This window comes from Strigops habroptila, chromosome 4 (genome assembly GCF_004027225.2).
Source record: "Strigops habroptila isolate Jane chromosome 4, bStrHab1.2.pri, whole genome shotgun sequence".
Classification (NCBI taxonomy): domain Eukaryota; kingdom Metazoa; phylum Chordata; class Aves; order Psittaciformes; family Psittacidae; genus Strigops; species Strigops habroptila.
The window spans coordinates 961,697-989,601 of NC_046358.1; the positions used below are offsets into that span (position 1 = coordinate 961,697).

Here is a 27,905-nt window from a genome sequence, read left to right on the forward strand (position 1 = left end):
AGAAATGAGCCTGGCCAAGCACCAGCCCAACCTTTGAAACCACCCAACAGCTCTGCCAGGACAAGGAGTGCTGAGTTAGCCTGGGGTGAATTAGAGCAGTGGCCTCAAGGGCTGCATTTCCTATCCAGTAACAGGAACCAAAGGTTTTCTCCTAGTTCAAGAAGCGAGTCACTCATTCAGGATAGCTTTCCTGGGGGAGATGGAGCTATGAGCTGTCCCATTCTCACCAAAACCCAACAGTCAGATTTCCCATTTGACAGGGTTCCTATTGCAGGCAGCTTGGCAGATAGAGCTACAACCAGCAAGCTCTCCTGAGGTAATTCTATTTTGCACAGGCAGAAGAATACATTACTACGGTAAATGATGGCAATTTCCCAAATGGCAAAAGCACATTTACACTAGTATAATGGCTGTAAGTTATGCCTTTACTACTAGAGAAGGGCAAAAATGAGTAAGTCCTCTACCTCCTGCAAGCACAGCTCCACTAACAACCCTTTCTCATGTAGATCTGGCTGCCATTTTGAGCTAAGCCTAACAGGATATTCTGTGAAGCTTAGGCAACCTACACGTTCCCCCTGTCCAGGACTGTTTTGATTCCAGCATTAATCATAACAATAACAGATGGTTGCATGATGTTTGCAATCGGATTTGTTCAGCTGTGTAAGTGACCTCTGGAACTGTGAAGTCAACATGGCACTCACGCAAAAACCACTGAATAACTATACCTTTATCTGCAGGGAAGGGCCTGGCTTGTTCGAGCCACTGGATGAGGGGAACACGCTGCGTAAGAGCCTCCTCTTCAAGCTGTTCTCCCTTGATTTGGAGCTCGGGCTGCCCTCCCCTGCGGGCCTGGAGTTTGCTTGTCGTACCAGACAAGGCTGAGGCCAGCACTCTTCTGAGCATTTCTTTCCTGTCTTCTCACTGTCCCCTGGTAGAGTTGGCATGTGCTGCAATCCAGAAGCACGCTGGAGGCAGCTGCCATCAGCACCCTGGAACTCCGAGGGCCCGAGGGATTGGGCTTTCATTACCATTCCATTGGGATGAGATTGTCCTTCCAATCGAGGTTTATAATCTGGCCACATTGTCTGCCTCCGGGTCACCTTGGTCCCACCATTGCAATTGAGGTAGTTTCCATATTTGTCTGCCCAGTCTGCTTCAGGACTCTGAAGGTACATGTCTGGGGGTCTGTCCTCCCCCAGGAGCCCCAGGGACTGTGCTCTCCTCCTGCTGGTGGGGCTCCTTCCCCTCAGAGTGTTGGAGCTGATGGCAGAAAGCTTCTGGATGTCGTTGAGTATCCCGGAGATATAACCTTCCACTTCCACTGTGCTGCCCCTCACCACGGTCTGTGAAGCACAGGGAGGGGGAAAAGTTAAAGTTGGAAAAACAGGTTCAGTTTATCTTGCCAAAGGTTGGATTTTGTTTGTCTGGCCAAAGAAGACTCAAGAAATATAGGAAAAAAGAGAGAATTTTCATAGAATCCCAGAGTGGTTTGTGTTGGAAAGGACCTTAAAGCTCCTCCAGTTCCAACCCCCTGCCACGGGCAGGGACACCTTCCACTAGAGCAGGTTGCTCCAAGCCCCTGTGTCCAACCTGGCCTTGAACACTGCCAGGGATGGGGCAGCCACAGCTTCTCTGGGCACCCTGTGCCAGCACCTCAGCACCCTCACAGGGAAGAACTTCTGCCTTATATCTAACCTGAACATCCGCTGTTTCAGTTTGAACCCATCACCCCTTGTCCTACAGCCCCTGATGAGGGGTCCCTCTCCAGCATCCTTGTAGCCCCTTTCAGACACTGAGTCTGAAACCTTTCAGGCTCTGAGGTCTCCACACAGCCTTCTGTTTTTCTTCTTTCTGTCTTTTTTTCATTGTCCTTTACTGAGGGAAAGAAAAAAGAGGCATCCTTGGATTACATCCTTCTGTCAGAGGCAGCAGAGCCTTCAGCCAGAACAGGGAATTCTGCTGCTGCACTCACATTCTAAAGGACAACATTAGAGCAAAACCAGGGTTATTTTAGCACTCCTGACTCTCTTGTGCTGAAATTGTGCTACGCTACATCACTAACCTGGGCTCACCAAGCTCCTGAGGACATGAGTTCTCAGAAGTTGCAGCATGTTGTAAGCTCTATCTATATAAATCACCTTGCTGTTCCAATACAAGGTTCATCTCTCCCTTGAAGCGCTCTAAACAGTGTTGTAATCTGCTTCCCTTAGCCTGGTTCTCAAAAATTTTTGCTAATGCATCTTCATCCTGACCAGTGAGGACCACACTGTTCCAGCACTGCATCCCTCCTCTGTTCTGCCAAGCTGTTAGAATTAACAATGATGAACAAAGGGTCACAGCAGCTCACAACTGCTTTGTAAGCAAGCCATGAAGAACAAGGCTTCCATCCAAGCAAGCAACAGCACTATACAAGTAGGACACTTGAAGCTGTTGGTATATTATGCAGTGCTCTACCTTGTTTATTCTGGAACTGAAAAGCTTACAGAAGCTTTTTTAGTGCTGGGAACCAAAATGCTTCATTTCTTCACAGAAATTCACAGCATAGGATCACTCCTACACTTTCCCAAATCTCTGCCTGAGGAAAGTCCTTCCCTGGAGGGACGGCGAGCTCCTGTTTGCTAACTGAGCTCCAGGGGTCTTCTAAAGATGCTGAATTAATTACATGGAGCCTAATATTTAGCTGGTGCAAAACAGCAGCTCCACTAATTTCAAGAGAGTGCCAGCACAGTGCACAAAATGAGGACCAGGTTTGCTCAGTGCCTTAGAGTGAAAGACAGAATGGAAGATGTTGTCAAACAAGGTGAAGAAAGGACAATCCAACTCCTACCATTGCATACACACCATCACCTGCCACAGGGAATTCTGCTCTTCAGTCCTCCTGGAGCGATATACCTCCCTCACCACATACATCCACCTTCCTCCATGGCTGCTGTCAAGCAGACAACATGCTGAGGCCACCACTCCTCAAACTGTCTCCATCACTTTGGCACCAAACTCAATAGGGAAAAAAAATACCAAAAGTAAATGGTCAGAAACCTCACCTCTGGAATCCATCTGTGAGGTGGGAAGAGTCTTCTGTCAGTTCTAATTCATCCATTAGATATGCCAGAGGTATCAATTACCTCAATAATGCACTCACTTAAGAGCACTAATTCAGAAAGGAGTCTGACAAATGTAATATGCACACCCCCAAGTCACAGGATACTCAGCAAGATGCCTCCACACCCCTGCTCATGCTTGCATGGGCAGATGGGAGAGAAAGAGGCCCTCCTCCAACACTCACTGATGGTTCTGTGTTTCTACAAACTGGGACAAAGGATAACTCAAAATGAAGTTGGAAGAAATCTCAAGAGACCAGCTAGTCCAGAGTAGACGGACAAAAGCCCTTCCAGAAAGACCTGTATCTAACATGTTCTCAAAGGAGGAAGTCTCCGAGACAGATACCAAGGCCCCTCTAGAAAATCCACTCCAGTGCTCACCTCAGCTCCTAGCTAAAAACTTCCTAAAATGAGACTGTAGTCACTCCTGTTGCATTTCTATTCCATCAAGTCAGTCCTCGGTGGACAGAGGGGATAGGAGTTGGCTGTACTTTGCAGCTGTGTTTAAAGGCTGCAGCAGATTAATGCAGCAGGATGCTGGAGAGGGACTCTTCATCAGGGACTGTAGCGATAGGACAAGGGGTGATGGGTTCAAACTGAAACAGGGGAGATTTAGGCTGGATATAAGGAAGAAGTTCTTCCCTATGAGGGTGGTGAGGTGCTGGCACAGGGTGCCCAGAGAAGCTGTGGCTGCCCCATCCCTGGCAGTGTTCAAGGCCAGGTTGGACACAGGGGCTTGGAGCAACCTGCTCTAGTGGAAGGTGTCCCTGCCTGTGGCAGGGGGTTGGGACTGGAGGAGCTTTAAGGTCCTTTCCAACACAAACCAGTCTGGGATTCCATGATTCTATGATAGTTGAATCCAGGACTCTCTGTGTAGGGGCTTGGCCTAATAGGGAAAATTAGCACTTAGAATAAATCATTAAATAAGTACATAATCTTATATTCATTGGTATCATTGAACAGGGATTTATTCAAATGGAGTTTACCAGAAATAATCAACTAAGCTATGCAGTCTAAGAGAGTATTTGCTGTTGGACTTACTGGGGTAAATAACGCCAGTATCAGTTTAAGATCCTTCTGTAGTTTTTAACCACTGTTGGTATTCTATCCTTGCTCTCAAAGATTTGCACCTCCTTTCAGCTTTTAGCATTTGCAGGTTTAATAAGTCAGACATGAAAGTACCGACTGGTATTAAACTCTGGATGAACTCCAATAAATCTCTTCATGCCCATTTCTATTCTGACAGTGACGCCTCACACTCCTGAGTAGACTTTTCCTAACACTTGAGAAAATGTCCTCAGTTTGCTCTGGGAGTGCCATAAGTACAGCGTCAAGAGCCTAAGTGAAGTCAAGATACAGGAGAGAGCTCTCATTTCTCCCTGACCCAAAGCCTGATACCCTGTGATTGATGGAAATTGGGTTGCATGACATGATTTGCTCTTGATAAATCCATGCTGGCTCCTGGCTATTACCCTGCTATCTCCCAGGAAGTGGTTGCGAATAGATTACTTGCTTATTCGTTCCAGTCTTTTTCTGAGAATTGAAATTATTCTGTCTAATCTGCAATTCCTTGAATTTCATTAGGCCCAGCTGCCTTGAAAACATGGAACTCATCTAAGAAGTCTCATTTCTGTTCATGTTCTTACTCTAGCCTGCATTCCCATCCCATCATGCTCATGTTACCCCACTGATCACAGTTAACCTTTCCAATAGACTGAAAAAAAAATCATTAAACATCTAAGGGAGACTTCTTAAATGTGTGTGAGGATTCTGCATAGTGTCATCTGTTATTAACTTTCCCTGAACAAGGAACAAATTCTTTCCTTCATTCTCCTTTCTCCTCCTCTGTGTACTTACGATGTCTCCTTAGTGCCCTTTATGTTCTTTGAGAAGAACATCTCTTTTTGTGCCTTGGCCTTCCAGTTTTGTTCCTACATACATTTATTTCCTATTTGCCCTTTATAACTTGACCTAGTTTCCACCCTTCTGAGCAATCCTCCTGCAGTTTAAGCTCATTAGAGAGCTCCTGATCTAACCAAGTTGGTCTCTTATTACACAGTTTCTCTCTTCTCTGGATTGTGGACCTATCTCCTACTACATTTGAACCTCAAAGCACATTCAGGACACCATAAACCAGAAGGCAATACCTCCTTCCTCTTTTCTTTTACCTGCTCTTCCTGAGTAAGTTTTTCCTTTCTAAACCAGCATTCTGCTCATAGATTCTGGTGTGCCATTTAAATTGCAGGTTTGATTTTACATTAGTAGTTGCATTATAGTAAAATGTATTCCCATTTAGTCCCTGTGTTTTAATCCTCTGTACACAAAAAGCTATATATTCATCAGACAACTACTTTATGTCCCTCCTAAAATCCAAGTAGTGCCATCTCTATTTTACAACTTACCACTCAGATTTTAGACTCCTGTAGGGTTTTTATGAACCAGGAACAAAAACTTCCCACAAGCTAGCAGGACTTTAAACACAGTAACTCTGTCACTATCTTTCATTTCATTTTCCCAGAGGTCATCATGAATCTGCCTCTCCTCACACAGCAGTCACTTAGGAGCACACAGTCTCCAGATGCCATTATCGATAGCCATTTAAATACACCTACCTACAAGGATCAGGAACTTGTTCCTCCTTGCTGAAGGACTTGCTTTAGGGACATTCTCCTGTTTACTATGTCCCAGTTTGTGTTCAAATGCTGGTTTATAAACCCTTTTAGCCTAAACCCTTGTTTAGTCTTGCTCCCTGTTGTGTCTCATTCACTTCACCTCCCATGAGCAGCAAGCTAGTGCTGCCCCACTCTCTCCCACTCAGGCTTCCTGTTAACTTAACTACAAGCCAGATTTGCTCACCCACGAGAATGACACACTTGCTAAAACAACTCTCTCCATGAATTCTCCTCTTTGCTTCCCTGTACAACAGCTGAACACATCCCAGGCCCTGTCAGCTACCGTGGGAGCTTTCACAGGTCCTTGTTACCGTGACAGGCAGCCAGCTGGTTATTTGAACAGTGACACTATGCCAGTTAAGGACACGACTGTCCTTATTTTTCTTGAAGTTACTATTGCCTTAGAACAGTGTTATCCAAGCCCAGTCCTGACTGTCCACTGAATTCCTTACAGATCCCACTCTTAGCCCCATTTAAGTACATATTGCCTCAACCTGGGCCTCCCCAGAGAGCAGGAAAGCCCAAGGGACGGGAAAGAGTAGGCTTTCTCTCTTACCTTCATAGGCTGGAGTTGCATCCTCGTGATCCTTGAGGGGTCTACCACTGGCTTGGGGCGCCTCAGCGTGTCGAGAATGTTCTGCCATTGAGGTGGCAGACCCACAAATTTGCCCTCCTTTGGGTCAAAGGAAGTGTGGACACGGTGCTCAAAGTTCTGTGGAGCAGAGATCTCCGGGCGTTTCTTCTTCTTCTTGCGGAACATGATGCCTGAATCAGAGAAGGCAATGCCATCAGTGCATGTCCAGGTTCAACATGGCCCATCAGTAATATCACATATCAATTATAATAGTTAATTACATTATTAAGAACATTTTCTAGTCACAAGCACTTTAACAACAGAGTTATCATTTTCTTGTACAGATGAGGAAATGGAGGCAACAAGAGAGCTCAAGAGCTGGGACTTTGAGTGACCTTTCTCATGCTCTGCCCACTGTGAAGCAGTGCTCCTATTTCAGAAAAGGAACAGAGACCTGTTATATCTGTGGCTGAACTCCTACACTTGGCTTCCTTTATTTCTGCAAATTCACATTGCATGATATAAATGTTTTAAATATCTATAGGAGATACATTCTTGTCCCTGCCCATTGCAGGAGGGTTGGAACTAGATGATCTTTTAGGTCCCTTTCAACCCAAACCCTCCTATGATGCTATGATATGTACCTTGGTTAAATCACTTTGGAAGCCAGCCAGTTAGTGTTAATTCCACTACAAGCTTGGAATGAAGGGTGGTTATGAACAGGTTTCAGGCTGTCTTCTCACTGGTTACTCCAGGTAAGTAATATACGTTGGATTCCCATTTAAAAACGACAGAGTTGGGCTGCTCTTCCTTTGGCAATAAGAGTGATTTTTTGCTCTCAGTTTTTCTAGCTTAGGCAGAGGGTCTGGGAGAGAGGGAGGAGGTGGTAGGTGGAAATCAAACCTGTCAGCAGGTAGCTGAAGAAGCTAAAATTAAAACCTAAGACTCCTTTCCCTTGGGGGCTGAAAGAGACAGTTTGTGTGAAGAGCCATTACAACTGCAACAAGCCAAAAGCGGCTACACTTAAATATACCTGAACACAAGAGACTATAAAAACCTGCATTTAGACTTTATAGCCAAAAAAAGAGATGTAGATAGATAGAAAACCGAAAGGTTTAGACCTTCTTGAGATTGGGAAGATATAAAGGGAAAGGAAGAACTGGAGCTCTGCAGGCAGTCACAGAGGTGGGAAAGCTGGAGTAACTGGAGGGCTGCGATGGATAGACACAACTCCTTCACAAAAGACAGACAGGGAAGATGGGGTGAGGGGGAAGTTACTCTTTCCATGAAGAGCCAGCTCAGAGGCAGGGAGATTTTCTATGGAGGGTCAGGCTTTTCAGTGGGAGAGCGGTGGGAGTCAGAGATGATAAAAGGAGAGGCGTAACAAGAGAGGTCCCAACTGGACAGAAGGGAAAACTTTTATGTGACTAGGAGAGTCCATCATTGAGCAGGACAGGCTGTACAGTCTCCATCCTCAGAGGTTTTCAAGAGCATGTTTACTCTTGCAGACAAAGCCCTGAGCAGCCTGGTCTGACCTCCCAAGAAGACCCTGTTTTGAGCAGCAGGTTGGACTCCAGGTGTCTTCATGTCCCTTTCCCCTGAATTGTTCTCTGAGTCTATCGATTAGTTTGGTAGCTTCAAAGTTACAAGTATTCCAAGTTACATTTTCCTATTTGCTGTTGAAGAACATATTTAATGGGTAGATTACTGTATGTAATGTTCTGTAGATGCAATGGAAGTGGTGTGCCCCAGAGCTCCTCTTCAAGGTGCTTTCTGTTAATGCACAGGATGAACTGCACAATGAGAGCCATCAGAGAGATGGGACAAAACAGACTCAGTGACCAAATATTTTAGGTATTGCAGTGCTAAAGCTCTCTGGGAAAAAGCTGTACAGGTTTCTTTAAGGCACTTTTTCCCCAATAGGGGAAAAAAGTTTATGTGCTCTTCCCTTTCCACTGACAACTTTAATATTAGCACTTGCGTCTCACTAATACTCCTAAAGTCATGAATGCTGCCTCTTGCTTGACATCAGGTAGATGATTTTTGTCACAATCTTCAACTCTATCTCTTGTGATTACTCTTCCCCTGTACAGGACCTCAGCTTCCCGCTATTTGTGCTGAATAAATATTTACACGGTCAGAGACCAGAACATGTACAGAGATAATGTGTTGTGTGGATATGGACAGGCTTCTAGAGGACACTGGTCTCAAAACTCAGCAAACCTCGTGCTTTTTTCCCCCCCACAGTGAAATCCAGGTTGTTCCACTTCAAACTTGTTTGAGGAGCAAAGTGCAGGCACCAGGTCAATGCCAACATTGTTTCCGAGTGCTAGACTGAGATCCTGAAACATGTACACTCTGGCTTAACATTTGGTTACCACGATCCTGCAGTCACTGGGATGGGAAGGGTTTGTATGTTGCAGAAGGATCTTTACACCATCTAAACCCCCTTGGTAAAGTACAGACTTCACACACTGACAATGTCCATTGCAGTACTACATCCAGAAGCCTACTAAAGATACCTTAGAGTTGAAAAAGAAAGCAAAAGGTTAGACAAGTAAAAAAGCACTTACAGAAGAGGCTGGAAGCAACTGCTCTGCCCAGAAGAGCTTTCACAGCCAGGATAATCTTTGCTTAGAATATGTTCCAATGAAAACCCAAATACATCTTAATGGAGAGATTATAGGAATACCGTCCGTGCTCCAGGTCTGGATTGCAACTACTCAAACACACTGATTCATAGAATCGTAGAGTCACAGACTGGGTTGGGTTGGAAGGGACCTTAAAGCTCCTCCAGTTCCAACCCTCTGCCATGGGCAGGGACACCTTCCACTAGAGCAGGTTGCTCCAAGCCCCTGTGTCCAACCTGGCCTTGAACACACGTAGGGCAATTCCTTAAGGAAAAAAACACATGCAGACAATTCTGGAAGGATATTCTAATAGCTCATGGCGTTAGTACTATTCAAACCAACAGCTGGTGCTACTGAGGAGCTCTCACAGCCTCCAAGGAAAGCAGGAAGTATTTCTGTAGTATTATATCAAGTGCTTCAGTTCTGAATCAGTGACTACATGTCACTCCTGACAGCTACTTGATCCACCAGAACAGGGGTATTTCCAGACTAAGAAATGGTACCATTTTGGCCAGTACCTTCCCTTCTCTTGCTTCTCTCACAGCTTCATTTCTCATCTCATCTCCATACAGAGAAGGTATTCAGGGCACAGCACACAGTGTCTTACAAGTTTGCTCTTTATCTGCTTCAGGTGGCCAGTAAAATGTGGTGTTACAACAATTAGCACTTGTAGTATCAATTGTTTTCTGAACATTTCAGACATTTCCCCTTAAGGAGAATGATTCCAGCTCAACTAACCCAAAATGCAAATCTGTAAAGCCCAGGTGGTATTTTGGCCTCAAACAGAGCAGTGGCTCTATGCCAGCACATCAGTTTGCATAAGCACAAACACTTACTACATTCGTATACTTACATTCAGTCAACACCTGGACTCCACCTAGATCCTCTATACAAAGCATGCTTCCTAAAGCCAGCAAGAAGCATCTGCTAAGGTCATGGCCAATCTGAGGGTGAGTAGCTGACACAGCCTGACTCTACCTTATGCTTATAACAGACATCTTAAAAACAGCAAAATGTAATCAACTCCAAAACCAACATACCCCTGGGTATCCACTGACATTTGTTTTATAGAGTCAGCATCAATCTTTGCTTATACAGACATTGCCATATCAGACAGGTGGTTTAAAGGTACCACTGCATTAAGAGCAAATGAAATGAATACACTAAAAACAGTTATTTGAAACCCAATGGACTGCAATAATCTGTGTAGGTTTTGCATTTCATGGAGAAGGTCTGGATTTAAGCAGTCTCCTTTCACTTTGTGGTTGTCATGCACAAGCTATTTACTTGTATTTCCAATACCCACCTAAAGCATGTTGAAATACAATACATAAAACAGGCCTTTTCTAATTCAGTAAGAAATGCAGAACAATATTTTATGCAGAGAAGATTTTGTAAATCAAGCCAAACCTGTATTTTAACGCAGACAGCATCCCTTTAATACAACAGCACAAATCCTGTGACACTGATTTTATAATCATCTCCTAGACTTTACTCTTTCATTCACTGCTGACAACTGCACTGTACGAAATGTCACAAACATAAATAAGAAAAGTCACTACCACAAGACAAAAGCAGTCGGAGATTGGTATTCTCTCAGCGATCCATTCCTGCTGCCTGGGAAACCACGTTAGGTTTTTCAACTCCACATATAGCTGTTCCTAGATGATACAGTTCCAAAAGCTGTCACATCTGCCAGGGAGCATGAGAAAAAATCCCACAGCCAGCAGATCCAGAGCAGGGGGAGGGATCGGCTGGGAAGGAGGGGCAAGTAGAGCGAAGGGTCAGGCTCAGAGGAGAGGAAGGGGTGGGAAGACTAAGGATGGAAGAGGGAAAGGGGAATGAGAGTTAGGAAAGGAAAGACGAATGGCTGGGAGACAGGCAACCCGAGGAGCAGGGCACAGGAAAGAGCCAACCCCACTGCAAAACAGAAGTAGATAAATGTTATCAGGAATTGCTCAGTATGACACCCGAGTTCAAACACACAAAGCAGCATGCACTGTCATTGCATCTGACTTGCCTCCACCCCATACACACACAGTCACATACTCCATTAGTATAGATGCACTGTACTTATCCATGTCCATGTTCACTCACACGTACACTTGATGATAGCAAGACAGCAGAGAGCTACTTCAGTCTCACTTGTGTAGTTTCCAGTTAAAAATAAGCTTTCCCTCCCCCTGCTCACTGCAGCAACCGAACGCGCTCCTCAGTGCCTATGGCTCTGCTATCGCAGATCTGGATGCTGCTCTCTACATTCCTCCCTCCCCACACAGCAGATAACGTTGGTCCCTGGGCTGGAGAAAGCCATTCCCCTGATTTCTGAGTACTCCCTCAGCTGATATGTCAAACCACTCTGGGCAGCTACAAGAGGAGGGGGAGAGCTCTTCCTACAGGACCTGGGGACCTGCAAAATGCAGATTGAGGTTGGAGTAGGAAGATGAAGAAGATCCCAAAGAACCCACCAATTAAAAGGAAAACCATTTCCATACTCTGCCACAGGTCACTGTCATGTAATGCATTTCAAATGCAGCACAAGTTAAATAGGCCACTATCGATGCATGTTGTATGCATATGCTCACTCATATGTATGTGTGAACATGCACACAGGGTACTTCATTGCCTTCCATACCTCCTAAACCCTAATATTTACCCTCCTGAAGTTTCTGACATGATTGTTGTTTATAACAAGCCATAAACGTTCAGAGCAGTTTGCAGACAAAGAAAAATGACAGGTTACTTCCCTGGGGAGTTACAAATCTAAATGTGACTTCACACAGTGAGAAATGACAACAAAGGGTGAGCAAAAGGGAGAAAGCAAATGGGCTGAAATCTGAAATGGGATCTAAGAGCACAGAGGCACGATGACACCTTCCACATTGGTCTGCAATTGGAGTTTTAGAAATCCTGGGTTAGGTACTTGTATTTCTCCCAAAGGCAGAGTGGATATTTGCTTGCTGTGCTGTCACTTCCCCAATTTCAAGTCCTTCCCTTCCACTCCTCTCTCAGCCCCCATCAGCAAAGCTACGTGTTGGAGCAAACCAGCAGCACAACAAACTGATGTAACGCTCTAAATCCTGCCCAAACACACACATGAGTGCACAGATTAATATTACACTAGAAATGAGCTTAGGGACAGACATATTTGTTATATTGGTGGGTTTCTGTTTGCCAAATGAGAAAGAGAACACAACTGCTGGATGGCTTTTGCTGTGCCTCCTCTGAACAGGGTCTGAAGGCCACGGTGCTGCCTCTTTTTCTCCTGCTCCATTTCCTTGCTCATAAATTAGGAGTAAAGCCTGAAATGCAGTGAACGCCTATTTGCAAAGCTTGTTTTGGACGCTGCTCAGTGACATACTTTTAGGTGTGTTTTTAGACCAAATCCATTCTGGGACATATAAAAGCACATGCAAAGACCTCTTGAACTTTCACAAACCAGTACAGGCACGTCCCAAATGCTAATGGGCTTTTTCCCTTGACAAGTACTAGTTTTTCCATTCTTTCCAGTCCCTTAGAAATCCCAGCTCAAGTCACTGTCCCACTGTGCCAGTCTCTGAAGCTGGGCCCCACCCTGCAGAGGTTTCATCTGACCAGACAAAAGGTAAGGAAAAGGAATTATTATCCTCATTTGCAGACGAGACAGGACAAAAATTACTAGCTTGGTTTCTTCTCAGCTATGTGTAGATTAGCAAAGCTAAAAGAGCTTCCAGGGACGTCTCCTGGCTGCTTTTTAACTTCATATCAAGGTCAGATCCAGGCCCAACACACCCTGGCTTGCATGGAGAGAAAAATGGGTGCACAGCACCAGTGAGAGCCAAGACGTGCTCTGACCACACGTTTGATCTTGGCACCAGCACGTAGGTCTAGACACCATGACAGAAACCAGCAGCACAGAGAGAAATCACACCCAAACCTCAAGTGCAATCCAATGCCTTCATTATTAGATCAGCCTTTTCCATCTGTGTTTGGTTTGTTAGAGGGTTACAGCTAGCAAATACCACTGCAGGACCCAGAGAAGGCTGCAACTCATCACAGCCTCCTCACCCACAGCCAGCAAGATGAGTGCTGCAGCTCATAAGGCTGAGGCATAAGCCACTTAACAACAATGACCCTTTTTCCCCACCTTTTAAATACCATTAAATGGGGCTGTGACCTGTTCTGGATAGACAAAACCATGCAGCACGGCACCTCTTTGACACGTGCCTTACCCATGCACACTTTACTGTTCCATGTCCAAGATGTAACTGCATTGTTTCAAATGGGTTTACTGACATTATTTCCAATGGGTTTACTGACATCATTTTGCCATGAAGGATGCATTAGGGTTAAAAACAAGTGGCTGTATTTTGGTGTTAATCCAAAATATCAAAAAGCTTCAAGACAGGGATTAAAGGCTGTGGGGCTTCACTCTCCACTGTCTTGTGTGACAGATCCATTCAAAATGAGCATTAAAATACTACCAAGATTAGAATAAGAACATTTAAGGTTCTGTCTCTAAAAAATCACATGAACAGCAACATCTTACAGATCAGATAGGAGGTCACGTTGGGACATGTGCAAGGGGCCACATCTGGTGTGCTGGGTCATATGACACACGGAGAAGCCAAGGCACTGGGCTGCATCTGCGAAACATGTTCCTTCCAACAAAGCACTTTGGAACACCGGGTGCCACATCCTGCAGCTCTGCCTGAGCCCTGTAACCTCGCTGTGTTCCTCCATGCCACGTCCTGGATCACAGATCCAGCTGCCTCTGGAACACTGGGTTATTAGAGGGAAGATGCAAATGTACATGGCACAGACTTAACTTGTGGGAAGCACCAGGCAGGATCCAAGCAAGAGTGGCACACTCAGTGAGCATGGCCAGTGACTTGCACCCAGACCTGTCCCAGCAGAGGCACTGGTGGTCATACACATCCTGGATCACCACTGTCACTCCAGCAGCATGGCAAAGGGCTGGAAGAGACACTTCAGTGATTCCCCAGAGTACCCAAGTATAGAGATGCAAGAGTTAAACTTCCTTCCTGTGTAAACAACACTAAGCAATCTGAGTCCTTATTTATGATCATCATGTTCTCCCGAAGTGAGATACAGATATATTTAATTGCTGTCAACAGCCTGCAAGGCAGTTCACTTGTGTTATTCCCACAGGATAATTGATGGGAAAACTGCAGCCCAGGCAGTGTGCCCCAAAACACGGAGGAGACAGACGAGCTCAGACCCCACAACCTGGCTGACTCTCAGTGCCTTCCTACTCACTGCTGCCAACCCCGAGAGGGAAATCCAAATCAGAACAGACAAGTCTTCTCCTTGGGAGTATCAGTTATTCTGCTCTGCTTGGAAAGGAAAAACACTGCCATGAGTATGAATGTTCACATAGCACTTCATACATTAAAACCTGAAGTGCCCTTATAACACAAGTGAAGATAAATAACTGTTGTTTGCAGCTATGTTATTCATCAATTAATTACAAAGTAATCTCATTACTAACACTATAAGTTAAAATGGCTCAGCCCTAAGGGATATGTAATTTCCTGAGATTTTCTAAGGGACTTTTTGAACTAAAAGTTCAACTCTATTTCAGCACCCTACATTCACATTGCTCTCTTATGCCAGACAAATGGAAGATCAGTCTCAAACCATCATCATCACTAATGACCAAATGTCAGTGCATTAGTCCTCAAACCATACTGAGAAAATCCTTTAAACCAGACCTGTATCAGCCAAGTCCCAGTTCTATACACCACTGTGCTGTGCCCATTATAACTTCAAAGCCAGTGAGACTGGTGCAGGAGCAGGGTTAGTACAACAGACAAGAAAGCTGGTCCCCTACTCCAGAACCTCCCTGGGAGCTTGCTGTCCTCTCTCCAGCTATCAGTGCTGTGCAGCAAAACGTGCTGGTCAGCCTTCAGCTGCTCTTGGTGACTTCAGAGCTGATGTCCTGTCCATGTACTGATGCACAACTCTGAATGTGATCAGACTTCAGCATCTCTATTGGTACCCTCAAGAAACCATGGCGTGCAATGCAGATCTCAGAACCTGGCTGGGTTTTTGCTTGTAGTTGGTGTAGACTAGTCCAAGCTGTTTTAAGCAATTTGCACTAAATATTTAGCTCCTTCCTCTGCTTGTGAATTTCCCTAAGCACATTAGAGAAGTAGGTTAGAAAGTGCTCTTCTTCTGATTGGAGGCAGGACAGCAAACTTCTATAGTGCTTCTCCCTGGCAACCAAAACCATTTTGTGACCAAGCAAGAGTTATGTTTCTCACTTCTGCAAGCCTATGCAGGAGGACCCAGGTACATACATACCCCTGTACAGGGAGCAGACTGGAAGCCCAGTTACTAATCCAGCAAACTATTTGCTGATAGACCTTTCCACTATTTGATCAGCTTTGCTACTAGATACATAAACCATTGCTCACACTTAGCACACAGGATGTACATACCAAGGCAGTGTATTCAAATCAATACCCAGCTTCATCACACTGTCAAGAATGAGACTTTTCAGTGGAAAGGGGTTCAGAGAGCCATACAGCAGAGGTCCTTCCCCCAGAGTAGTGGCTGACTCAGGTTTTACCCAAGAACTCAGAAAAGCAGAGGAAGCCTCAGCAAGTATCTCTTACTCTATGTACAACCCCCCCTCCACCTCACCCAAGAACTCACACTCACCAGCCACAAACTTCTCTTCTGGTTTGTCAGTACTCTGTCCCCAAATACATTAAAGCATTAATGTCCTGGCAAAGAAAAAAGCAAAGGCATCAGCGAACCTCTTTTCTGCAGCTGTAAATACCTGGCTCTTTATGTTGGTTACTACCTGGCAAAAATAATTAAGCACAAATGCCCAGTGTAGCTTCACCAGAAGGAGATGAGCCAGCTCTCAGGTAGCCAAAATCCACTCATGCACTCATACACACACGAGTACTACGGGTCAGTTTCAGTGGGTGTGCTGAAAGGCTCTTGGCTGGCACAGCAGCAAGAGGTCAGGAGTACAGACATGCAGGGTTTAACCAGGGAATCAATTAGACCTCACAAGACATGGTGAGGGTCCTTCAGATACAAGAGACCTCAGAGGAGATACTGCTATGTCTCCTGTAAAGGCAACGAGCATGCATGTTCCTGACATGCTGTCTGCTCTCCCAAGCATCATCCACAGTAATTTTTAACCCCTTCTTCATCCCAGTGTTTTAAGAACATCACCCTGCAAGATTCAACAATGCATTTTCCTCTCCATATTCCCCATCATCCTGAGGGTCAATAGGCTAAAGCTCTAGACCCCAGGCTCCACAGACCCAAATGTTGGTCCACCTAAAAGACACTGGAAAGCAAAAAACACAAGATCTTACTGGCAGTCCTGCTGCAACAATGCCGGTAGAGGACAATTCCGAGTGAGAGGAGAAAGAAGGGTCTGGAGGGAAACTCTCCCACTGTCATGCAGCAAAGCCGATTGGAGGACGGTGTTGCTGGGCTATAGGAGTAAAGATGAAGTAAAGTCCTTCCCAAAGGAATCCACCTCCTGGTTTTTCTTCCCTTCCAGGACCATCCCTTGAGAGAAAAAATTGTATGACCCCCTGAAACCATTCCCCTCTCACTCTACCTTAGGCTGGCACTGCCAACACAGGCTAATTCTTGGCAGTGGCAAGGCTTAGCTCCGGAGGGAAGGGGTTAAGCTGTAGCTGCACAGCCACCGGGGAGTGAAGACGTTAGTTCAAACTGACAAACCTAGTCCTCTGTAAACAGAGGAACAGCAGCCATTAGGACATGGTTGTTACTGCTTTAAAGCAAGCAAGCAAGCCAATACTGAGCCCCAAATCTGCAGGAAGGAGCTTACCCCTGACTCCTCATTGCTCCGTAAGCAGAGGTGAGGTGCGAGTGCTCTGCCACCGGGATCCGCTGACACGCCGATAAACTTGAGAGGGAAAGACGGCGGGAGCAAGCGGGAGAAGGAAAAGGGGTGGAGGCAAGTCTGACATGTTTGTACAGTGCCTGCTTCACCTAAGCTGCCGAGTTTGATTTCAGGGCGTGGTAGCAGATGGGACACAGAAGCTCTTAGCGCGGAGAAGCCTCAGGTTCCTCTTCCAAGGCAAACGACGGACGCCGATAGCGGAGCCTCTTGGGACCATCTTGCCTTCTCCTCATCGTCTTCTCCTTCTTTGGTCCCTAGAGGGGATGAGAAAGAGCTCAGAGTCACACCTGGGCACTGAAGTCTGCTGGGTCTCAGGCAAGAGCCTTTGGGGAGATCATCTCCTGTTCCCCTCCATCCTTTTTTTACATCCCCACTTCACTGCTGACTTATTAAAGCTCGTCAGCTCTTCTCTCTCTGCTCCACAGCCTCAGGGCCTAGAGCTGCTGCAGCTTCTAACGAATCCAACATCTCCGCCAGTGTTGCCTGGCTGCAGATTTCAGGACCTGCCCCGATCCCCTTGTCATTCCTGGCAGGAAAGCTTTGATTTCTTGCTCTATGGCTGGGTTATAGAAGAATTCACCCATGTATTTGCATTGCAGATGAGCAGCACATGACCTGGTGCTTTTACTTTTCCCCTGTCGCTGCCCGGCGTGAGTCAGTGCTGCGAGGGCTGAAGTCTTGTATCACCCTGTAATCCTGACGCCGCGCCTCGGGGCTCACCAGCTCCTGGAAATAGCCGGTTCCACAAGCAACTCGTGTTCAGTGGGACACCAGCTCCACCACCAGCACTGGCGGATGGGCAGGGGTGGAAGGGGGCATCCTTAGAGGACACTTATGGGATTACAAGCCTGGAAGAGGTCAGAGTTCATGTCAGCAAACCCATCAGTTCCTCTTGCTCCACTGCAAATAAAGAGGATTCTTGGCCTCTGCAGACAACTAACAATGCTGGCTTAACCTTAGGATACTTTTAGGTCCAAAGAGCAGAGATAAAAGCCTTAAAAATCCACCTTTTGAACTGCCCTTAAAGTAAATAAAGGGCATGCTACAAATAATCATTAGGCTGTCATCACTTCTGCTGGGAGAGGCTTGTCCATCAGAGGTGGACCAGCCCAGTAGCGTTTTAGCCATGTTCCCTCATTCCCATTTTCCCTCCTACCTGTTCATCCTGCCCAACTAGGCTGCAGTATCTTTGTACAACAACCAGAGTCACAGATCTATTGGGAATGCAGCTCTACAGCAAGATAATGAAGAAGGAACAGAACTGGGGTTCATATAGGGAGCATAGAGGGAACCCTGGCATTGTAGCTGGTGGTCTGAGGTTCCTAATCCTCATTTCCAGACCTGCTAGCTAAGTTGTGGAAAGCTCCTTCCTGAAAGTGCAGTCACCACATCTACATTACACTGCAGGTCCCTGCCTGCCAGAGCCTGCCAAAGAGACCAAGGTTTCCTGCCTGTTACCTCACAGCAGCATCCCTAGGGTACAGGAAATAAAGGTAGCCAGGTTCCTTTCTGTCTGGGGATGAGCTTGTCTCCTACAGGGCAGGCCCTGTACACAGATGTAATCAGAAGAAGAAAAGTCCATGTTAATAGTAGTAAATAAACTACAATCAAGAGAGGGGGACACATTCTTTCTCTAGAAGACTGGAACTTGCAAGGCAGAAGCAGCCTGGTGGAGGATCAGAGATGAGGAAACAGAGCATAATCCTGCTAGGTGTGGAGGAAACAGGACAGCGAGGGCAAAGTCGCTGTCATCTGCTGCATCTCTGCTTTGCTGATGTGCCAGTCAGTGAGGAGTCGTCTACACCACCATAGCTTTGGGAGCATCACAAAGCAATGTCATTTGTGTTCTACAAGGAGTCACCCAGGCTTGGAACTGGCTTCAGATTTGCATAAGGATTATATTTCATGGGCTTACATGCTAAGATAGTCTTCTAGAACAAGACACGAGTTCTTTATAAATGGAAGAGCCTGATTTTACTTGTCAAGACACAAGTTTAGATGAAACCAAGGCATCTTTGAGTTGGTGTGAACCTCTGCTGCCTACAGTCTTAATGAAAAATGAGGACACTTCCCAGTGTTTCTATTCACAAGTTTGGTCCCACAGTCCCACACTCCTTGAAGAAAAATTTCCCAAAGTGATGCATTTCTAATTTCCCCCTTTAGCAACTGTCCAATATTAAACATTTCTCTGCTCCTTCCCCTGCCCACTGCTCCCTTCTTACCTAGGGAGTTGCACAAGATAATGTAACTAATGATACTCACACATCTCTATAAACACATACATACACACCCCACTCCTCCTACAGCTGCTCTACTCCATGCTGCTCATTCAGGTCCTGTCTGCCTTGGCTGTGGCAGCCAGAACTGGCAAGCAAGAAGTGCTGCAGGGTACATTGACTAACTGCTTGCATTGCAGACTGCCTGATGTATCTACACACACAGCAAAGGCCATTCCATGCTCCATGTCCCCTCCCCAGACACAAAGCATAGCAAATTGCAGATGAGAACTGCAGATCTCACCTCTTTCCTCACCCTGCCCGTCCACATCACTGCATCAGGAAGGCACCAGGACTTCACGCCCTGTGCTGTTGCTGCAATAGATTCCATTTAAGCCCATTTCACCTCTATTGGAACAGAATTTTGTGAGAGAAAAAAAACCCTTTTCAACATTTTACAATGCCAACAGGCAAGACTGGGCACTTCCAATCTTCAGATGGCCAAATCTACAAAGCCTTTCTCCTGCCTCAGCCAGGAGAAACATATTTGGGCACCTCTTTGGAGTTTGTGGGACCTGGGAAAGCTGTTAGGAAAAATTTATCCTGCTTCAACAAAGCTTCCAGAGAAGCCTAATACCAAGGCACAGTAAATCTGATGCATTCAGGAAGTCCCAGTAAGATCTAAGGCAATTCCACCCATGGAGATAGGTTGTGGTTCAGAGCCAGACCTTCGAGCTGGGCTCCTCTGAGCACTGGGGTTTGCTAGGAGGCACAAATGCACTTCCACCAAAGACATGCGGTCCCTCTTCTCTTTCATGGCTCCTGAAGTCCAGAGTAAGTTGGACAGGGAAGAGAAAAAATACACCAACAGTTGGGACAAAGGGGTTACGAGGAGAAAGGCTGTGTTGCAAATTCACCAAACATCAGCATCAACTGGTGGGAAGAAGCATGAGATAGGAATCAAGTCTGCAAGTCTCTTAATCAACACATGACATTAGCCAGGACTGGAGATAAGGAGGGAGCAATGCAGAGGCAGTTTCGTTTTAAATAAGTGCTTACAGCTCAGCTACTTTCTCCAAGGCTGCTGTATCCAGAGGTGGGCAGAGCATTTCAAGAGAGCACTATTTGGATTGCTAGCTCTAATGTTCAGGTTATCCTCCTGCTACTGTGTATTGCTGACATTATAGAGGCAGTGTCCTGGAGATCCCAGCAGGATCCACTAGGTCCTGGTTGATAAGAAGCTTCCCATGACCCAGCTTCAGCGTGTGCTTAAGCCCAGAACACCACCCATGCTCTGGGCTGACCCCCAGAGTCTGAGCAGCAGGTCAAGGGAGCGGATTCTCCCCCTCTGCTGCATGAAGGGGAGACCTTAGAGCAGCTCCAGTGCCTAAAGGGGCTCCAGGAAACCTGGAGCGGGGCTTTGGACAAGGGCCTGTAGGGACAGGCCAAGGGGAATGGCTTTAACCTGCCAGAGGGGAGGCTGAGATGAGCTCTGAGGCAGAAGCTCTTCCCTGTGAGGGTGCTGAGGCGCTGGCACAGGGTGCCCAGAGAAGCTGTGGCTGCCCCATCCCTGGCAGTGTTCAAGGCCAGGTTGGACACAGGGGCTTGGAGCAACCTGCTCTAGTGGAAGGTGTCCCTGCCCATGGCAGGAGGTTGGGACTGGAGGAGCTTTAAGGTCCCTTCCAACACAAACCACTCTGGGATTCTATATCATTCTATGACAAAGCTGCACCTACACTCCCACTGTGTGAGCTCCTTCAGTGTGCTGGGAAGTGGCCCCAAGGTTTACAGTCTGATCCAGTTTCCATTTTTTTTGGCGCAATTCAGAACAAAACCCAAATGCACCAAAGATGAAGACCTGGAAGTTGCTTAAGCAACTCCAGCACCTCTACCAGAGCACTGCAGGCTCTTCTAGATCAGGACACATCCCCGTGGCAGGGCAGCATGGTGCTCAGAGTCCCTATTCACCATATGCACATCACCACATACAACCCACACCGGGTCACATGAAAGAATAAAGTTTGTGCCGCTTCAGGCTCTTGTGGGCACTAAGGAAGAATCGCAGCCAGGCTCTGCTGGACCATGCAACTCCAATGGTGGAGCAAAGCAGAACCAACACAGGGGCCTGCAGATTCTGCCAGGATGAGGACACTGGGCTATGCAGAGAGCTGAGAACACAGGCAAGAAATCAGATTAAGCTTAAAGAGAGCAAGAAAACAGCAGATTCTCTGAAAATTTCCACTCCCACTGTGATGAGGAGTTGAAACTAATGCTCCAGAGGATCACCTGAACACAGCACACGCTATTTTGCTACTGGTTGAATTCCTGTGGCTTGGTAGACATTCCCTGCAGATAATATCAATACAGCTTGGCTCACAGCCACCTCCTGCTCCTTCCAGATCTTTTACTTGCAAAAATTCACAGACATATTAAGTTATAATGGAAGTAACGTCATGCTCCACCAGACAAGTCTGTGCCACCCTCCACAAGAGGTATATCTGCTGCTTCCCATAAAGTCAGGACTATCAGTCCGTCAATGGCAATACCACAGCAGGAATTCAGTGTATCCTACCTTTTCCAGTCGCCAGGTCACCTTGGGAAAGGCATTCTGCACACTGGTAAGATGACTGTGACAACACTTAACTCCCACAGAACAGAGGCGGCTTAATCTGTTGGTTTTTCAGGCATGCTGCAATCCTTAAAGATGCTATAGAAATGCAGATTGAAGTCCCTGGCTGACATAAGAGGAATAGAGACTCCAGCTTTTGTTCTGAAGAACTAGGTCAGTCAGCTATTGCAAAAGTATTAACCAGAATTCAGAGTATTTCTAGTGGCTAAAATAATGGTAGCAAAAGTCTAATGCCATTTACTGTTATTAGTCACTCTCTACATCTGAGAACATTCAAACCCAACTCTCAAGAGCCTAGAATAATTTGAGGGCTGAAGCTTATGCTTGTCAAACCTCAGGCACGTGGCTCTGTACAGCACAAGAGCTCCCATCCCACTTGCTGGAGGCAGGAAACAACTGCCCTCATAGATGACACAGCTTTAAGCAGCTGAGTACATGGAGCTCATGTTTGAGAGCTTCACTGTTAGTCTTGTGCCAGGGAATGGGTGGTACAGTCACCCTCCCAGCAGCAGCCACCCTACAGCAAGTGCAGGAGGGTGCTTTGTACTGTGGTGGTGTACGGGAAGGTTATTTTGGGGGAAGGATGATGGAGGCAGAGAGCAGCTGTTTGAATGGAAGGTGACGAATAGAAAAGGGGAAGGGTCGACCATTGCAATGGGGATGAGGATCCAAAGTTTATCTCAACCCCCTCCCCTAAGAGTAATTTCTGCTCTTTCCTTCTAGGAGTCAGAGAAGCGTTTTACTTCCTTTATCCTCAGCTCTCTCCCCCAGTCTTTGTTCAGGCTGCAAGCTAAAATAGTCTAAATACCAGCACAAGACAGAACACACTGTTTCAGCAGAACACAGGCACATGATAAACCTTCCAACCACCATTTTCTCCCTTAAAAAAAACTTGTGAACTACCCAGAACATTTGTGCAACTATTATAGAACCATAGAATCACACAGTGGTTTGGGTTGGAAGGGATCTTAAAGCTCCTCCAGTTCCAACCCCCTGCCACGGGCAGGGACACCTTCCACTAGAGCAGGTTGCTCCAAGCCACTGTGTCCAACCTGGCCTTGAACACTGCCAGGGATGGGGCAGCCACAGCTTCTTTGGGCACCCTGTGCCAGCGCCTCAGCACCCTCACAGGGAAGAGCTTCTGCCTCAGAGCTCATCTCAATCTCCCCTCTGGCAGGTTGAAGCCATTCCCCTTGGCCTGTCCCTACAGGCCCTTGTAAAAAAGGTCCCTGTCCAGATGCTGTCAGAGTCCACAATAAGAAACTGTGACATGCCCACAGTCAGACAATGCACATTACAAAGGACTGAAACATGCCGCTGTTTCTGGTATTGCAAGAACACTTTTATACCAAAACCCTACTGCATGATTAATGGAGTCCAAGCTGAATACAGTCATACAGCCTACCTGACCACATGGACCTGCTGGCATTTGGCTGCAGTCAGAACAAATGCCCTTCCTCTGGAGCAAGTCTAGGTCCTGCTGGCTACTGTGTGGCTGAAAGCATAGAGGAACAACTGAACTGGAATCCTCTTCAAGGTAATCCAGAAAATAATCCACTTTATATCATAGAATCCCAGACTAGTTTGGGTTGGAAGGAACGTTAAAGCTCTTCCAGTTCCAACCCCATGCCACAGGCAGGGACACCTTCCACTAGAGCAGGTTGCTCCAAGCCCCTGTGTCCAACCTGGCCTTGAACACTGCCAGGGATGGGGCAGCCACAGCTTCTCTGGGCACTCTGTGCCAGCGCCTCAGCACCCTCACAGGGAAGAGCTTCTGCCTAAAAGCTCATCTCAATCTCCCTCTGGCAGGTTAAAGCTATTCCCCCTTGTCTTGTCAATACATCTATATATATATGAGTAATTAGTTAAAGGAAATATTCAGATTCTGAATAATAATAATTAAATAACTTAAGAAAGGAGCAACATAAGACACAGCCATTCAAGCTGTAAATAAAATTTTATGTCTCCTATTCTGCAGATCTAGAGATGCTGAAGCTGGCATCATAAAAATAAGTGAAAAATATCACTTAACCTTCTACTTAATCATCATTCATCAAACTACTAATTCAAAAACACATTTCTTGCTCATCTGCTCTCTGCAGTGCCAAAGAAAGTCTATAAATAAATGAATTCAGAGAAATGTGTTCAAATCAAAGAAGTATTAACTTAGTTCATTTCCATCTGTGACCTTTAAAAACAAATTCAAGTCTTGTTAAGACTCAGAATGAGCATTTGCTTGCTTTGTTCTTCAGAACGTTGATGCACACTGGAAGCCTGGTTAGCAGTTGTGCTCAAGCAAAGGTTTCCTACAGAAAGACTCGGGTAGTTATCTGGAATATTCTTCCATATCCTTCTTTCAACAAAGAGCAATCTCAGCCCAAGAACAGCCACCACCCATTATGAAGGTGACCACAAATGAGAAGTAGCCAGATGATTTAAGTGACCCTGAGTTCTAAGGGAGAGTTTAAACCCATGCTTTTAAATGACACAGAAATAAATGACAGTGTTCTTTAAATAAGTTCCTGGCTCAGCTTTACGTCACTCCGGCTGCTATTTTGCAGACGCTTCAGGAGAACATATTTAGAACTTGGAAGAGAACACAAAAGACCCAAGAGCTTTGCAAATTCCTGATTTGGGAGTAAGCAGCAGAATTAGTATTTTCTTCCTGTTAACACCCAACAGGGCATATTTTATAACAGTGTCAGAAATCAGGACGCTTCCTCAGTAGCAGTCACAAACAGGAGTGTCTTGTCTACTAACATCATCTGTGGTTGATGAGGTGGTCCAAGATCTAAACTACTTGTGACATTGCTTTATCCATTTCGGTTTCTAATGAAATAAACACAGCATGCATTTTCATTTTATGGCCCAAATAGTCTCTAACAGCATGTAGGTTTGCAATCTGATTTTCCATTACCTTTCACTACACACCCAGGAGCTCCGATTTCCACAAGTGAATTATGTGCGTACCCAAACTGGACAGCTCACTGTAGCATGAACAGCTCAAAGGTGACTTGCCCAGAGAGATTTCTTTCCTGTAATGTCTGTTCTTCAAATCCAATCCAAAGTCCCTTGAAACCAGAGGTTTCTCATTGACTTCCACAAGTACTAGAAAGATTCTTATTCCAAGCTGTATGCTACAGGAAAGGAGTTAATTTCCAACATTATTGTATGCATTTTTGTACTTTCTTTGGACAAGACCCAAAGTACTCATTATGGAGTGTAACACCCTGCTTAATTCTTCCAGAAACCAATCATAAGGCTACTATGAATGTTAATGAGCACTGAATCAAGACCCAGATGGTTTTTAAAGCAAAATTATCCCCATCTTGGTTATTTTAAGCTCTGAATAGTGCCTTCTGGCCACTACACATATTAACCCATCTGTTCCTGGGCCAGGTTAAGGCAAGACCTTCATACCAGTTCTCCCTATCCAAACACTGCTCTTCAGCTCCTGCAATGACTTGAAAAGTCACATCTTTGAAAGAAGACTCAATGGTTGATATGGGTGAGAATAAAACATACCCACAGCACAGCAGAGAGGGCAGTGGCCTGATCCATACTCTTTCAGTAACACAACTGAAGCTCTGCAGCCTATTTAGTGCTGTCTTCTGGACACAGTAACATGAATATCACCAGAGATCAGTAAGTGAGATCTATGAAAGTTTTCATCAGAGTATAAGAAAACCAAAATATAGTTGTTTATAAGGCATTGGGCATAGGGAGGAAAGTAGGAAAACTAGATGGCCATCAGGAAGATGACACTGCCACTACAGACTGTTCAACTGAACCAGATTCACAGGGGAAAAACAATTGAGCTCAGAGCCATCACTTGTCCCTGCTGAACTGCTGAGTGTGTTTGCCTTCCAGTTTGAAACAGCATGTTTCATTTTAAGGACTAAAGCACCTTTTTTAGACAGTGGTGTGTCAGGTATCTCCACATGGTATCGGCAGGGTACCTGCCCCTGGCCAGTGGATGCTGACTGCAGTGCCTCAGCTGAGTAGAAATGGCACTGCTCAGAGGTGTAGTTTGGCTACACTCTGATTCTTCAGAGCAAACTACAAGCTACCTTCCATATTTACCACAAACAACTATTACCTTACTCTTTCCTTTGACTAAACTTGGGGGTTTTGGGGCTGTCCTTGTTCCCTGCAGAGCACTGCTGTTGCAAATGGTAGCCTGTGTGTGTCAGATATTCTCCAGGTCTTCCTACTTCCCCTCAACAACCTGCAGGGGAAAAAAAATACATCCCTCAACTGTTTCCACAGTGCTCTTTGGTTGAAGCAGCACTATTCCTTGCTAGACTTTAAGCAAGTCCAGAGGAACATGAATTCTTGGTTAATGCTTCTTTCTTAGCAGATCTTGTCACCAAGAACTGACTACGGCAACACGTGCCAGCCTTTGTAAACCAGACAGCTTTCAGACAGCCACAATGCCAGCTGTGGTGGTTTGCTTGGGGTTTTGGATTGGCTTTTGGGAGGTAGGGGTGATTGCTTGGTTGGTTGGGTTCTTTTTCCAGTTTGGGGTAAGGGGGAAAGAAAAGAGAAAGAAAATAAAAAGAAACAGGTTCTACTACCTGCTTTTCTGGTCCCCAAGCAGCAGGTTCTTCCCTCACTTTCCTACCTTGGACAACAGCAGTTCTCATTCCAGCGCCCTGGCACCTCTGTTCTCTGTTAAATCGCTTTACAGTCACTTGTGTGGGTTTTTCTTTTTGTATTCTGGGAGGTTTTTTCCCATTTTTTCCTAAACCTTGTCTGGTAAACAGATGGACATCATGGAAATGAAAAGGATGAAGTGGAAAGAGTAACAAAAATCAAAGTGTATCATTATGCAAGTCAGTGATGGAAAAAAATCATGTCACTGTATATTACTCAGTTGAGAATGGTTAATGACTTGATGCTATTTAAGAACCTTACCAGAATGGGCATCACAGCTTGAGGAATGCAGACGGAGCTCTGAAATGATTTCACAATTCGAAATGAGGAGTGGGAGGGAAATGAGGAAGCAAAAGATGGTTAAATGTCCTTTCTTGCCTCCAGATGCATGACACATGGCTCACTTATCCTAAGTCTGGGCCTGAAATACTCATTTTTAATTCACTGAAAGCACATTGACTGAGCAGCAGGAGTGTGACACACTTAACTTGCTGTCATTTGTTAGAGCAGAGAAGGAGCTCAACCTCCTGGCTCTGCTGGGATTGCCAAGGAAAGCATCAGCCCCGGGTTCAGTAACTCAGACAACTCAGCCTCCTGAAATGGCCTGAGAGCCCCGAGGAGCTTTAACAGGTTTCAGTCCCTTTTGACTTGAACCACATTTGAACTTCTTAGCAGTGCAAAATCATTCTATCCTGTTACTATTCCTCTGAGCAATTGCATCCAGGCCCCTTTTATTATTACATTAGTGTAATTTTGTCTCCGACATTCCCCCAAGAGAAATTATTCATGTCCTGCTATTATTTATTTTACTACTAAGAGCCTGGGTTTTAGCTGTAGTTTTAATTAAATACCAATCCTCCTTCTCCTCAATTAGGATCACCTTTAGCTAGCTTGCTGTGCTTTGTGTTCTCCAGCAGTACCATTTGCTTCCTCCTATGCATCCGTCCCTCCACGGTTCTCTCAGGAAGGGCAAAAAGTCCCTCTCCCACCAAATCCCAGCAGCAAGAAGAAATACAAGAACCATCACATGCAAGATAATATGGTCCTTATGACTAGTTATGCAAAATTCCAGTTTAAATTGATGTCAAGTGATACTGACAAAAGCAGCAGCACCTTCCGTACCCCCCCAAAGCCATACTTCTGGCTGTGCACCAGCCCACAGCACACTGCTACTACTGTCCCTCTTTGGTTTCCCTGCTCCTCTGTAGCCTTGCTTGCACATCCCTTGCTCTCCTACCCTTTGATGCTGGTGTCTATCCTCTCCAAATGTCCTACTGAAAGTTGTCAGGGCAGGTTTTCTTTGGGAGTTTGAAGTTCAATGTGTCCACGCGCTGGGTAAACACCTCTTCAAAGTCTTTGCTGTCCCTGGATAATGATTCAGAGCACAACGTATTCCAGACTTCAGTACAGAGGATTCTTGGAAGCTGCCCTAGATTAGTGTTTTGAGAGTTATTCATTCATGCTCCCCAAGTGTCAGAGGCAGAACTGATGACTCCTGACGGCGAAGCTGGCAGGAATATCCGCATCTCA

The 27,905-nt window shown here is 45.7% G+C and overlaps 1 protein-coding gene across 10 annotated transcripts in view; it reads right to left on the reverse strand.

The window, feature by feature from the left end:
- The window catches only part of PAK6 (p21 (RAC1) activated kinase 6), a 41,013-nt gene that overhangs the window by 11,288 nt on the left and 1,820 nt on the right, over positions 1-27,905 (reverse strand). The window contains exons 1-5 of one of the 10 annotated variants that reach the window (XM_030483621.1): positions 16,315-16,392; positions 15,641-15,705; positions 10,540-10,894; positions 6,327-6,535; positions 726-1,343 (exon numbers count right to left, since the gene is read on the reverse strand). In XM_030483621.1, the coding sequence (XP_030339481.1) occupies positions 726-1,343; positions 6,327-6,530 (822 nt within the window). In that variant the 5' untranslated portion in view covers positions 6,531-6,535; positions 10,540-10,894; positions 15,641-15,705; positions 16,315-16,392. Of the gene's footprint in view, positions 1-725; positions 1,344-6,326; positions 6,536-10,384; positions 10,988-11,071; positions 11,248-15,640; positions 15,706-16,314; positions 16,514-16,799; positions 17,129-27,905 lie in introns of those variants that run through there. The other 9 variants (XM_030483617.1, XM_032919892.1, XM_030483615.1 and 6 more) reach the window with 9 other exon arrangements.